The following is a 14,845-nucleotide window of genomic DNA, read 5'->3' as shown; positions in this document are numbered from 1 at the left end:
TTAAAACTGAACTGATGTAAAGTGTGGGAAAAAAACTGAAGTTTCAAAAAAAGGTCGAAACTTAAAGAGATGATCCCTGAAACTAGAATGTTGGTTTGTGCTGTGAAGTTTGTAAGTCATAGGACCACAGCAGATACGGTTTGAGTAAGTACAGGAATTTAAACTGTATGTTCAAAAACTGTACGTGAGTGAAGAGATCATTATAACAGGTTTAACTGTACTACCAAAAAATCTAGTTGTAAAGATACCGTGGTTATTTTTCCATTAATATCCATATTGGAGTGCCTTTTTTGCTATGACATGCAGTATGATTTTATTTTATTTTTGCCCCTTTTTTGTCAGAACCTCACTGTTACAGCGCAAAGGTCTACGTGATGTGATCCTGAAAATATCCAATAAAAATAACAAACTATTGCACAATTATAAACAACTCATACATCTGCAGTTTGGAAAGGACAACACTGTTGAAGTGATTATTCCCAAGTTTAAATATTTTTTTGATGGATTTATGTATCATATGGTGTTGGCATCTGTGGATTGGCAAGGCTTTACTTCTACCCCGAAAAGGGAGGGAGTGTGTAGCTATGGACAGTTTGACTCTCTGTTGGTTTGCAGTCTAGGGTCCACATTTTTCAAGATATCTGTGTGATGTGTGAATTCTGTGTGAATTCTGTGTGATGATAGATACCAATGGCAGCTCGAGCTGATTTAATTTTTGTTAAAATTGGGTCAAGGGTACAACAAAAGTTAAAAATCAGTAAAAACTTTGCATTACCCAGAACTTCACAACAGTAAACTAGACCTTGGGAGGTTTGCTAAGCAAGTAGCTATCTTCGTAAAATCCTGGAAACTATTCTCACATTGTTAGTGACATACAGAACAGAACTAGGGGTGGCTGTGGCTCAGGCGGTAGAGCAGATCAGCTACTGATCGGAAGGTCGGTGGTTTGATCCTTGGCTTCCCCAGTCTGCATGTCAAGTATCCTTGGGCAAGATACTAACCCAAAATTGACCTCCGATGAGTTCATGTGTGAATGCAGGTTAGTTTGCACTTGTGTATAGAAGTGCTTGTACGAGTGGGTGTGAATGATGTTGTATAGAGCGCTTTGAGTACTCCGGGAGAGTAGAAAAGCGCTATATAAGATTCATACCATGTACCGGAACTTGTTGTTAATAGTATGAGGGAGGTTGTCTGATGTCATCTTTATGGGGGAAGAAGTTAAGACTCTCACTGCAGTATTAGCCAGATAGTTTTAAAGCATGTAGAAAAAGCAAAAGTCAGCGCTGTTGGAGCTTTGAATTCTTCAAATTCTAAAGAATTTAATAAATGTGTTATATTTTCCAGAGTCAAAAAGTTACATTGTTTCTCATGGACTTAAGTATTTAGATGACCCCCGTGTCTCAGAAAGTCACAGTTAATACTAGGGGTGCAACGATACACAAAATTCACGGTTTGGTTCGGTTCGATACTTTGGTGTCACGGTTCGATATTTTTTCGATACAAAAAAAAATGTTCATGCCTTTTTAATTTGTCATTTATTAAAATTATAAATATATATTTTAACACAAAAGTACAGTTTTTAAATTTAACCCTAACCCTTGTGCGTGTTGTTTTTTAGCTCGTCATATTGCAGCCACAGAAATTATTTTGTCCATGAAACCATAAAGCTGCACTTTCTTTTTGCCTTATAGTCTGATTTGTCATAACTTCTCCGTTTTGTGGTAAGCTTTTCTTTGGCTGTCACTTCTTCACCCTGACCTGTCTTATTTGGCTCAGCAGAACTAAAATATATATCTGTCTGTGAAGGTTCTCAATCATCCAGGTCATCGTAGTGAAATATATATCCTGCCGCACTCACATAAGCTCAGCGATTCTCTGCGCGATCAACCTCTCACATGTTTAAGCTGCGGGAGATTTCACTTGTCATGTTTGCATAGTAAGCTAACAATTAATAAGACGATGTCAGAGGAATTGGTGCACAAATTATCATCACTCACAGATCAGTGCTGTCGCTCTCTATACACAGTTCGCGCGATTGCAAAGTGAAAGCAAAAAAACAAGCGCAAATTCAAACACGATTTCAATATGTCACATATTGACAGTGGCTCACCGATGCCAATGACATAATTACCCAGCTACATTTCTGAAAGAATGCAAAAGCATTGACATATATTTTTCCTTCCTACAATAGCCCGACAGGCAGGGCAGAGATAGCCCCGGGACGTCGGGCTAGCGATATTGCGAGCCCTGTATCTGATTGAGGAATCACTCATCTTTGGAAAAGAGAGTTTATTACAGAGAAATGTCTCTTTCCAAAATAAAAGCTATACTATCCGCTTCTTCTGGGCTATATTCTCAGCAGCATATTAAACATATCAGGTCTCCATAAGGAGAATCCTGTGCTAACAGCTGTCTAAATGACTCGGCTAAAGTTTGTAGCATGCATGCTTGTTGTTTTTGTCTTTGCACTAGGATGATGTCGGTGTAAATGTGCAGTCATATTCGTTGTGTTCCCACTAGTGCTTTCAGGTTAATCTCGTTGAAATAACCTTAACGCCACAACACGGCAAATCTCCGTTAACGAGCTACCCTATACAGAGGGGCTAGACGGCCAACACGTTAACGAGCTAACTGCGCTAACACACTAGCTCCCACCCATGTAATTGAGCATTGCATGGCACATCCAACATACTGTTTTACTTTAGTCCATGACTCGCTTACCTTCAGGGTCATACGTCACATGAAAACCAAAATAATTCCAAACGCCAGATCTGAATGAGGGTGGGGAGGTCCACTTCTGTCTCGCTAGCTTGCCCTGCGCTCTTCCTTCTGACCATGCTGTCTGTGTTGAGTGCTCAGTGAATCTGCGTTCGACTACTCCGCCTAGGCTGCACTCTCGAGCCTAGGCGGAGTAGTCAAATGCAGATTCACTGAGCGCTCAACACAGACAGCATCGTCAGAAGGAAAGTTGATAAAATAAATTACAAATTTTGTATTGTTCTTTTTTTTTTCTCCCCTTTGGTTTTCTTTCGTTCTCTCCCCCTCTTTCTTTCATTCTTTCCCCCTGTCCTATCCCACAGTCATGTCTGTCCCGTTTGCAACTGAAAATAAAATAAATTCATAATTATAATAAAGGTCAATCAAATGGACCAATATGATGATCCACTTAAAATAAATCCTCTTGGCATCTTTCTTGGCCTCAAGACAACAATTCTGATGGCTATAGATCCAAACGGGACACAAAAAAAAAAAAAAAAAAAAAAAATTGAAAAAAAAAATTTGAAAAAAATTGTATTGTTCGATACATATGCGTACCGAACCGAAAGCACTGTATCGAACGGTTCAATATCGATACGAATATCGTTGCACCCCTAGTTAATACACTCAACTACTCAACAGCCTACAAAAAATACTTGGTGTTTTTATTTGGTGGTGGGGGGGGGTTCAGGTAAACTGGACTTTCAATGGAATTAATATAAATTGGTTAACTAATGAATTAAAATAAATATAAATAGTATTAATAAATATGGAATTAATAAGCATTTTGATCTTGTTCTCCACTTGCAGTAAGAAGCACCTGGTTGCTGTTCTGTACTTCAGGGGGCTCATTAGGGGCCACGAACACCAGCTGATCCTCCGGCGACTCACAGCACTGAAGAGGGAAGGGAACATTGCCAGTAGTGACAGAAACCAAGTGTTATTTAGTAATATGCAGGTTACGGTCAACACAAACTGCCTGTCCAACTTCCCTTACTCCTGCTTCAGCTTTCTGATGCCAGACAACTAGGAAAACACTGCAGGTGTAACACCACAGAGTGTAATGAAGTGTGTCACCTGTGGATTGGTATTGGTGACCTGTCCAAAGCCTTATATACTTTGCACTACTGATATTTGTTATGTCACGTGTTTGTTTGTTTGTTTTTGTTTGGGGGGTGCTTGTTTGTTTGTTTGTTTCTTGTTTATTTATGTGATAAGATACAAATAACTCGGACCAAAATGAATGTATCACTCAGACTGAACTAATTTCTCGTCAGTAAAGCAAACATGATTTGAGAGATATTTGTTAGTTCGCTGTTCACTGAGTTAAAAATCTATTTCTACTGATAGGGTTAAATTAAAGCTCACTCAATGATCTTTTCTAGAGTGTAGCAACAGGTGATTATAATGTGAACTTATGTTTGTACTTTGCTTCTTGCTGGTCATGTGAGCAGTGGACTGTGTTTATACTGTTCATACTTGATGTGTTATATATAATGACAGTGTAAACTAGGAGATCAAAACTAAATTGTGTTTAATTTATGTGCATTTGTGTAAAACATTCTTCAGGATAATATGAAGCTAACAAAAGACGTGTTTGCCGCAGTGCGAATGTATATAAGTATATAAAAAGTATATGTATTTAAGACTTAAAGATAAATATTTGCTGGCCATGTGAGATTTGTGTTTTCCAGTAACTGGCACGTGCAGTTTTTTTGCTTAATGTTCACCAAAGAACCTGAATTTGTTTTCAACAAATTTTACAAAAAAATGAAATGAACACTACACGTGCATAAGAAATAAATTAACTTACCAATCAATCAATACTCAATATTATGTCAAGCATTCAATTCAATTTTATTTATACAGCGCCAAATCACAACAGTCGCCTCAAGGTGCTTTATATTGTAAGGTAGACCCTTCAATAATACATACAGAAAAAAACCCAACAATCATATGACCCCGTATGAGCAAGCACTTTGCTGACAGTGGAAAGGAAAAACTCCCTTTTAACAGGAAGAAACCTCCAGCAGAGCCAGGCTCAGGGAGGGGCGGACATCTGCCGCAACCAGTTGGGGTGACAGGAGGAGGACAGGACAAAAGACATGCTGTGGAAGAGAGCCAGAGATTAAGAAGAAGTATGATTCAGTGCAGAGAGGTCTGTTAACACATAGTGAGCAAGAAGGGTGACTAAAGAAGAAATATAAGAAGTATAATAAAATCGGTTCTAACAAAGCAAATAACTAAATCCTGCACGTTTTTTACCGCACTACATCTTTTTCAAAGAAAACAAAATGAATATGTAAAAAATGCATTCTTATTCCCTCAAAGTTTCATGAAACTTATGCAAGCTACAGATTTTGCATAGATGCATAGACTCCGTTAGAGGTTGGATGGCTGAAACATTTGTATCTAGGGTTATGGAAAATTTAAGTCCTCTTGCTACATTTGCCAAACCTTCTGTCAGGAATCTTGGCGTAACTTTTGACTCAGCCCTGACTTTGGATGCTCATGTTGAATCTCTGGTTAACTCCTGTTTTTATCACTTGTGAAACATTTCTAAGCTGAGTCACAGTGTCTCACGCTTAGAACTGGAAATTGTCATAGATGCATTTGTTTGATCTCGTTTGGACTATTGTAATCCTTTCTTCACTTGTATATGCAAGGCCTCCTCGTCCTCCTGTTTGTTTTACAGAACACCGCTGCAAGGCTTCTGACCGAGTCTCCCAAGTACTCGCAAGTCACACCCCTGCTAATCCAGCTGCATTGCTTCTTGTTACTTTATATTTTGTTTCCAGCGAGTCTTTTAATTTCTGAAAGTGGTCTTGCACATCACTTTTACCCCCTTCTGTGGGCCTTTAAAAGTTTTTCTGTGGATATTGTCTGCTTTTTCACTCATTTTCAGTCCCGTCATTGTATCTGACTATTTTCAGATGAATGTATTTTTAATACTGACCTATGAATCATTCAAGCATGATGAACCTGTGTTAATTGTATATTTAGGAACATTGTTACTACCGGCCTGTCATATAAACATGATATGTGCCAATTTGTGTAGCTGAACACAAAATGCAGAAGTTTACACATTTTGCACCAACAAAAATGGTTTCTCATGTCCTTAAAAAAAATTGAGGAAACTGGGCAAGCGGAGGACAAAACAGGCTTAAAAAAAACAATCTACAACAAATAATTGTTATCTGAAAGTCATGTCCCTAAGAAATAAGAGAAAATCCAGCAAAGACCTGACACAGGACCTGAGCGATTAATCTGACACTTTAGTTGATCCATCTACTGTTTGCTGAAGCTTCATGAGAGCCAACATCCAAAGAAGAACTTTGAATGTCATTCAAGAAACCTGGACAACTATTTCTGAAGATTGCTTAGAGAAACGACAAACAAGCTGCCTAAGAGAGTTCAGGCTGTGTTGAAGAATAAAGGTGGTCATACCAAATATTGACTTTCAAGTTTGTTAGTATTGCACAAAGTTTCCATGTATGTTTGTACTTTCAGGAAACCACTTCACCTTCTTCCTGTTTGCTAGCAAAACATAATGAATTGAGGAGTGTACAATGTTATCCCTCTCCCACACCGATCACTACTTGGCAACTATTGTAATCTATGACTTCCAGCATCCACCACTTAATGATCGTACTGTAAACAAAAAAACAAACAAACCTATAAATACATTCATGGACAATTTGCTTCTATTACAGGCAGGTCAGTCTTTTTTTGTCAAAGCACAATAAATCATCCAATGCTGTCTCATTATTGCTTATTTATGGAAGCAATAGGATGTTAATATTAATATCATGCCCTCATTTCCCAATGTACACTGCTCAAAAGGCTACAGAGTACATACATGCAAAATCACTCGCCTTGAACAGAAACTTTCACTTGACTGAGTCCTTTAATGCAAAGATTTTTTCCTTGTACTTCCATATTTTTGCCTCTCACTTTTAAAAAAGTAATCACATTGGAGCTGTTTGTACAATTTCTCTGAGGGTTCCCAGGATGTTTCTTCAAAATACTTAAATCAACACTTTTTTCATTCAAAATGTGATTAGCAGCCAATATAAATATAATGAGTCACATGAAAAAGAAGAAAAGAAAAGATATAAATTGTCAAGCACAGTGGGGGTGGGCTGAGAACTTGGGCTGTCTGTTTGACAGCTAAAGCTTGGCTGAAATGAAGTCATGCAGCAGGACAATGATCCAAATCAACAGAAGTGCTGAAAAAGAAAATGATCAGGTTAGCGCACTGGCCCAGAAAAGTCCAGAGCTCATACTCAGAGAAATGCACAAGTGGGGCCTTAGGAATGCTGTGCACAGAGAAATAAAGAAATGTAATGACTAATGTAGTTTGCGTTTGCAGGCATTTTTTCTTCTTCTTTAAGTGGTGCTAAAACTAAGCTATCATGCAAATATGCCAATGACAAGTTCTTTTCCTTCCCAGTTACATGGCTAGGAATGTGAAACCAGGGTCAAGTCACGAGTCATTTATTGTCCCACTCCTTAATAAAAGGCTTAACCTCCTAAGACCCAGAAATTATCTTTTGCTTTCTGTCTGGGATTTGACTCTGGGCCATTTCTTAATTTATCTATATGAATCCTGCTGCACGATCAAGGAGGCATCATGGGCTTTCTAATGATGCCACATTTGTGGGGGATGTGCTAACAGAGCACATGAACTTTCTTTCTTTTTAAAAATGGTGGAAATTGCAGCATCCATATTATTAAGGCTACAAAGGAGGTTAAGTGATATCTTTTTTTGTTGCTATTGCGGTTCTATTGCTTAAACTCAAATTCATTTTTTCAGTAAAATTAAGCCATAAAAAGTTGATTCTGTTCATCTGGACGTTGCGTTTTCAGTGGAAGAGACGTTTCATCACAGGGCCTTCTTTAATGTGGGCTGACTGCAGGTTTCCCCAACCTTATTAGCTGTAACCTGCACAATGACTTGAACAATGGGCTGTGAGGTGAGTTTCTTGATCAAGGAACTGACCTCACAGCCCATTGTTCGTCGGTGGTGATAGTTTCAGTCATTGTGCAAATGTACTGTTTATAAGGTTGGGGAAACCTGCAGTCAGCCCACATTAAAGAGGTCACTTGGATGAGTGACGAAACATCTCTTCCACTGAAAACTCAACGTTCAGATGAACAGAAACAACTTTTTGGGATTTTCTTACCTGGATGATTGAGCATGCATCAAGACCTTTCAAACACAAACAGACACCAGTTATGAGTTTGATTTCTCTATACTGTTTTTCTTTTATCCTGTCAGTTTATGTAATTAATAACATATATGCTAAATGTGCACTAAACTCTATGTCTCTTGTCTTTATCAATTCAATTTCAACCATACAGAATTTTTTTTTAGGATGAAACATGAAAGCAGGGCACCGTTGACCACAACTGCCAAATTTCTGGTCCTCTGAATACATCAAACAGAAAACATGCAAACTGGATCTTAAAGGAAGATCTGAATTTACTGGTTCCTAGTTAAAGTTAGTTCAGTAAGTTGAGGGAGAGTCTTCAAAATTAGGCAGTCCATCAAAGTATAAATTGATCTAAACGATCTGATACAGCGAATAGTGACAACTTTCTTAAACAGAATGCAACAAGGCCACCATGGAAAGATGGTTCACTTCCTGAATGGCAGTTCAGCAACCAAATCCCACAACTTCAGAGTTATAGCTTACACAATACTTTGTATCCATAATGGACTTTGGATGGCGTCATTTTGCCTTTGCACAGGTTCCTCAAAAGCTGGTATGTCCTCCCCATGAACTTTCGCCTTCTTCCTTTAATGTCTGGCCTTCCTCCACATCAACGTTTGTTCCACTACCACAGCTCTAAGTAAACTATCTCACAGCCACCATATCATTCTGTGATCAACAAGACCTGATGCCCATTTCAAGAGATAGAAGATAAAACATTGGCTCTTGACGGAGGCAGTTGCACTTTCTCCCTCTCCCTTATCTTTCCTGCTTGGCTTCTCATGTCTTTTGTATAGGCTCGCTTATTCTCTAACCCTAAGAGAGTCTCCCAGACTTAAAGAAGAATTATGGATTTGATCAACTGGTCCCATGATGAAACTGACACCCTCCTGGGCTTGGGAGAGCCCGTTTGTCCTGCAGAGACGTGGGCTGCCAGATACTCGATGGTCGGTTGCGTCGTGTGTCTGGCGACACTCTCGATGGAGGACACTGAACGAGATCTGCCGATTTGGAACTACGATAACAGAGTTCTGGCTGATTGGAGCTGGCTCGGAACCGGCTTATCGAAGAACAAGAAGCAGCTACAGCTGTTCAAAATCCCACAAGGCTGGCCGACATGATATACATTGGGAGGGCTGTGAGTACTCAAGACTGTGTTTATTGAACGCAATATGGATAAGATCTTGAAGAACAACAGGAACTAGAAAAATTTGCATTTCCTGCGAAAATGCAGTGTGGATGCCTTAACGGCTGAAGATATCTGCTGAAAAAAGCTGAAAAAGTTGAAACAAAAAAAAAAAGATGCCCTGAGCAGGATTCGAACCTGGCCCTCCTGATCAAAGGGCAGCTATTTAGCTCACTGAGCCAAACACTTTCTCACAAAGAAAAGGTGGAGAGATTGACAATTGTGCTAGCAGAATTTGGGCAAAAAAAAAGGGGTGAAAATTCTGCTGAAAAGAGTTCCATCAGCAGAATTTCTGCTGAAAAGAGGTGAATGAGCAGAATTCTGCTGAAAAGAGTTTTTTTCTGAAAACAGCAGAAAAAACTGAAAATTTTGCTGAAAAGAGTTGAATGAGCAGAATTCTGCTGAAAAGAGGTTTTTGCTGAAAAAGAGCTGATAAAGTTTGGATTTGTGCTGAAAAGGGGTTAAAAAAACTGAAAATTTTGCTGAAAAGGGGTGAATAAAATGAAATTTGTGTTGAAAAGAGTTTAAAAAAAGTTTAACTGTTAAGTGAAAGAAATGTTGCCATAAGCTGGATTTGAACCCAGGCCTCTCAGTCTGAGAACGGATGCTTATCTCACTGAGGTAAAGCACAGCTCAGCCCATCATGCAAAATCAGTGACCACATTGATAATGTGTTCCATTCATTTCAATGGTCAAAAGTCATAACACACATCAGCAGAAATAGCAGAATTTTTTAAAGTTTAAACATAGCATTTCTGCTAAAACTTAGTATTTATACTAAATAATATTTTTTTTCCTGCCAAATCATAGCATTTGTGCTGGAACACAGAAAGTTCCACCAAATCATACAATTTGTACTAAAACATTATTTATGATTTAGCAGAAACATTGGGACTTGGTAGAAATACTATGATTTACATGAAATGCTTTGACTTAGCAGAAGTACTACAATCTAGGAAAAAAGTACTAAAGCATAGCAGAAATTCTATCATTGAGCAGAATTACTAGGATTTAGAAGGCAAGGCAAGGCAAGTTTATTTGTATAGCACAATTCAACAACAAGGTGATTCAAAGTGCTTTACAGAGACATTAGAAACAAGAACAAATAAAAAGCATGATTTAAAATTGATTAAAACAAGCAAATAAACTAACTAACTAATTAACAAACAAACAAACAAACAAACAAACAAACAAAACAGTATATAAAATCAAAACAGATAAAATCAGAACAGTAGATAAAATCAGTAGTTAAATGTAAGTTTTGAAATTTAAGCTTAAAGTGTGGATTTGGTGCTTTATTCAAATGCAGCTGAGAACAGGTGAGTCTTCAACCTGGATTTAAATAAACTGAGTGTTTCAGCTGATCTGAGGCTTTCTGGGAGTTTGTTCCAGATATAAGGAGCATAAAAGCTGAATGCAGCTTCTCCGTGTCTGGTTCTGACTCTGGGAACTGATAAAAGACCGGATCCAGATGACCTGAGGGATCTGGAAGGTTCATACTGGGTCAGGAGGTCATTGATGTATTTTGACCTCCTGACCCAGTAAGAAATACTAAGATTTGGCACAAACACTGATGTGGCTCAAGAACCTTTATTGTGCAGTTATACTATGATTTGGAAGAAATACTATACTTTGGCACAAATACTATGATTTGGAAGAAATACTATGTTTTAGCACAAATACTATGATTTGGCTCAAATACTATAACTATCCTCGGTCAGAAGGAGAGGCTGACATCCAGGGATTAGATTACCACAGGTGGAGTTTATTGCGGTCAGATGGATGGTACAGGGAGGTATGGCATACAGTAGGAGGATGTGGAGAGGTGATATGGTGTGGTTTCTATGATTAAGAACAGGGTATGCATTACAACATGCATACAGATTAAAGATTAAGAAAACTGGTAACAAATTCCTCCACTACAAATCAGTCTGATGCCACTTTTTACAGGGTTCCCGTTTACTAAGGCACTACCCAAAAGGCGCCACAAGAGGGCACTCCAACACAAGAGATGACCTATTTACACTGATGCACTTAGTAAACAGCCCCTACTTAGCCACTACATAATACAGTGATATTACAGTATACAAATTCACACGAATACTATGATTTGGCAGAAATACTATGACTGAGTAGTAATACTATAACATAACAGATTTCCTAAAAAAAAACTATTAAATTGCAGTAATTCTATGACTTGGCAGAGATACTACGTTTTAGCACAAATACTATAACAACGCAGAAATACTATGACTTAGTAGTAATACTATAACATAACAGTTCAATGTTCTTGCACAAATACCACAATATGGCAGAAATACTATGTTTTAGCACAAATACTGTGATTTGGTATAAATACTATGATTTGGCACACATACTATATTCCGCAGATACACTATAACATAACAGATATGCTACAACTTAGTAGTAATACTATAACATAACAGAATTATTATTTGGGCACAAATACCACGATTTGGCAAAAATACTATGATTGGGTACAAATACTATGATTTGGCAATAATACTGCATTTTAACACAACTACTGAGATTTAATTGAAATACTATGATTTAGAAGAAATACTATTACTCCATACAAATACGATACTTTGGGACAAATACTATGTTTTGGTTCTAATACTATGATGTGCAACAAATACTATGATTTGGCACAAGTACTATGATTTAGTACAAATACTATGATTTGGCAGAAATACTATGACTTAGTAGTAATACTATAACATAACAGATTTCCTAAAAAAAAACTATGAAATTGCATTAATTCTATGACTTGGCAGAGATACTACGTTTTAGCACAAATACTATAACAACGCAGAAATACTATGACTTAGTAGTAATACTATAACATAACAGTTCAATGTTCTTGCACAAATACCACAATATGGCAGAAATACTATGTTTTAGCAAAAATACTGTGATTTGGTGTAAATACTACGATTTGGCACACATACTATATTCCGCAGATACACTATAACATAACAGATATTCTACGACTTAGTAGTAATACTATAACATAACAGAATTATTAATTGGGCACAAATACCACGATTTGGCAAAAATACTATGATTGGGTACAAATACTATGATTTGGCAATAATACTGCATTTTAACACAACTACTGAGATTTGATTGAAATACTATGATTTAGAAGAAATACTATTACTCCATACAAATACGATGCTTTGGGACAAATACTATGTTTTGGTTCCAATACTATGATGTTCAACAAATACTATGATTTGGCACAAGTACTATGATTTAGTACAAATACTATGATTTGGCAGAAATACTATGCCTTAGTAGTAATACTATGACATAAAAGATATACTATGGTTTTGCAGACATACTATGATTTTGCACAAATACCATGATTTGGCACAAATGCTATGATTTAGCAGAAATACTATGATTGGGTACAAATACTATGATTTGGCAATAATACTGCATTTTAACACAACTACTGAGATTTAATTGAAATACTATGATTTAGAAGAAATACTATTACTCCATACAAATACGATACTTTGGGACAAATACTATGTTTTGGTTCTAATACTATGATGTGCAACAAATACTATGATTTGGCACAAGTACTATGATTTAGTACAAATACTATGATTTGGCAGAAATACTATGACTTAGTAGTAATACTATAACATAACAGATTTCCTAAAAAAAAACTATGAAATTGCATTAATTCTATGACTTGGCAGAGATACTACGTTTTAGCACAAATACTATAACAACGCAGAAATACTATGACTTAGTAGTAATACTATAACATAACAGTTCAATGTTCTTGCACAAATACCACAATATGGCAGAAATACTATGTTTTAGCAAAAATACTGTGATTTGGTGTAAATACTACGATTTGGCACACATACTATATTCCGCAGATACACTATAACATAACAGATATTCTACGACTTAGTAGTAATACTATAACATAACAGAATTATTAATTGGGCACAAATACCACGATTTGGCAAAAATACTATGATTGGGTACAAATACTATGATTTGGCAATAATACTGCATTTTAACACAACTACTGAGATTTGATTGAAATACTATGATTTAGAAGAAATACTATTACTCCATACAAATACGATGCTTTGGGACAAATACTATGTTTTGGTTCCAATACTATGATGTTCAACAAATACTATGATTTGGCACAAGTACTATGATTTAGTACAAATACTATGATTTGGCAGAAATACTATGCCTTAGTAGTAATACTATGACATAAAAGATATACTATGGTTTTGCAGACATACTATGATTTTGCACAAATACCATGATTTGGCACAAATGCTATGATTTAGCAGAAATACTATGATTGGGTACAAATACTATGATTTGGCAATAATACTGCGTTTTAACAACAACTACTGAGATTTGATTGAAATACTATGATTTAGAAGAAATACTATGACTCCATACAAATACGATGCTTTGGCACAAATACTGTGATTTGGCAGAAATACTATGACTTAGTAGTAATACTATAACATAACAGATTTCCTAAAAAAAACTATGAAATTGCAGTAATTCTATGACTTGGCAGAGATACTACGTTTTAGTACAAATACTATAACAATGCAGAAATACTATGACTTAGTAGTAATACTATAACATAACAGTTCAATGTTCTTGCACAAATACCACAATATGGCAGAAATACTATGTTTTAGCACAAATACTGTGATTTGGTATAAATACTGCGATTTGGCACACATACTATGATTTGGCAGAAATATTATGCCTTAGTAGTAATACTATAACATAAGAGATATACTATGGTTTTGCAGACATACTTTGTTTTTGCACAAATACCATGATTTGGCACAAATGCTATGATTTAGCAGAAATACTATGATTGGGTATAAATACTATGATTGGGCAGAAGTACCATGTTTCAGTACAAATACTATGATTTGGCAGGAATACTCTGGTTTAGCAGAAATACTCTGATTTAGCAGAAGTACTATCTTTTGGTAGAAATTCCTGCTAAAAGGTACTATTTCTGCGTTTTAGCAGAAATACTGTAATTTGGCATAAATACTATAATTTGGGATAAATACTATGATTTGGCACATATAATATATTCAGCACATATATTATAAAATAACAGAAATATTTGGCCCCAAAACCATGATTTTGCACAAATACCATGATTTTGCAAAAATACTATGAATTGGCAGAAATACTATGATTTAGCAGAAATACTATGATTTGGCAAAAGTACTTAGATGTAGTAGAAGTACTTTGCTTTAGCAGAAATACTATGATTGAGGAGTAATACCTAAACATAGGAGAAATATTGATACACAGACACACATACACAGACAGTAAAGGGAACAGGAGCTGTGGAGAGTCTGGGCTTGGTATATGTAGGTCAGTTAAATTAGCTGCACCTGCTGTAGTCAGCCCTTACACACACAGACACAGAGAGAGGTGTGAGTTTTCTTCAGTGTATTTCTGACATTCAGGATTCCCCTCGAACAAATGGCCATAATTTCCTAACCGTAGAGGCTAGAACGGTCATTCAGGCATCGTTTTATTCAGAAGAGATGGGGGAATCTTCAGGTCTTCATAATTCAGAGATAAAACATAAATTCTTAAAGATATATGACTTGTAATACACTGTAACTGAGTA

The 14,845-nt window shown here is 36.6% G+C and overlaps 1 protein-coding gene across 2 annotated transcripts in view; it reads left to right on the top strand.

Annotated features, from left to right (window-relative positions):
- The window catches only part of exoc3l4 (exocyst complex component 3-like 4), a 36,213-nt gene extending 29,723 nt beyond the window's left edge, over positions 1–6,490 (top strand). For both annotated transcript variants that reach the window (XM_085390549.1, XM_085390548.1), the window contains one exon: positions 3,568–6,490. In XM_085390549.1, coding sequence (XP_085246675.1) covers positions 3,568–3,787 — 220 coding nt within the window. In that variant the 3' untranslated portion in view covers positions 3,788–6,490. The remainder of the gene's footprint in view (positions 1–3,567) is intronic.
- Positions 6,491–14,845: the final 8,355 nt, after the last annotated feature.

The sequence above is a fragment of the Rhamphochromis longiceps genome, linkage group LG19, assembly GCF_057381845.1.
Source record: "Rhamphochromis longiceps isolate RC_006_pf linkage group LG19, R_longiceps_female_GT1.1, whole genome shotgun sequence".
In the NCBI taxonomy this organism is placed as follows: domain Eukaryota; kingdom Metazoa; phylum Chordata; class Actinopteri; order Cichliformes; family Cichlidae; genus Rhamphochromis; species Rhamphochromis longiceps.
Note: the sequence above shows the minus strand (reverse complement) of the source record. Positions and strands in the feature narration are given on the sequence as shown.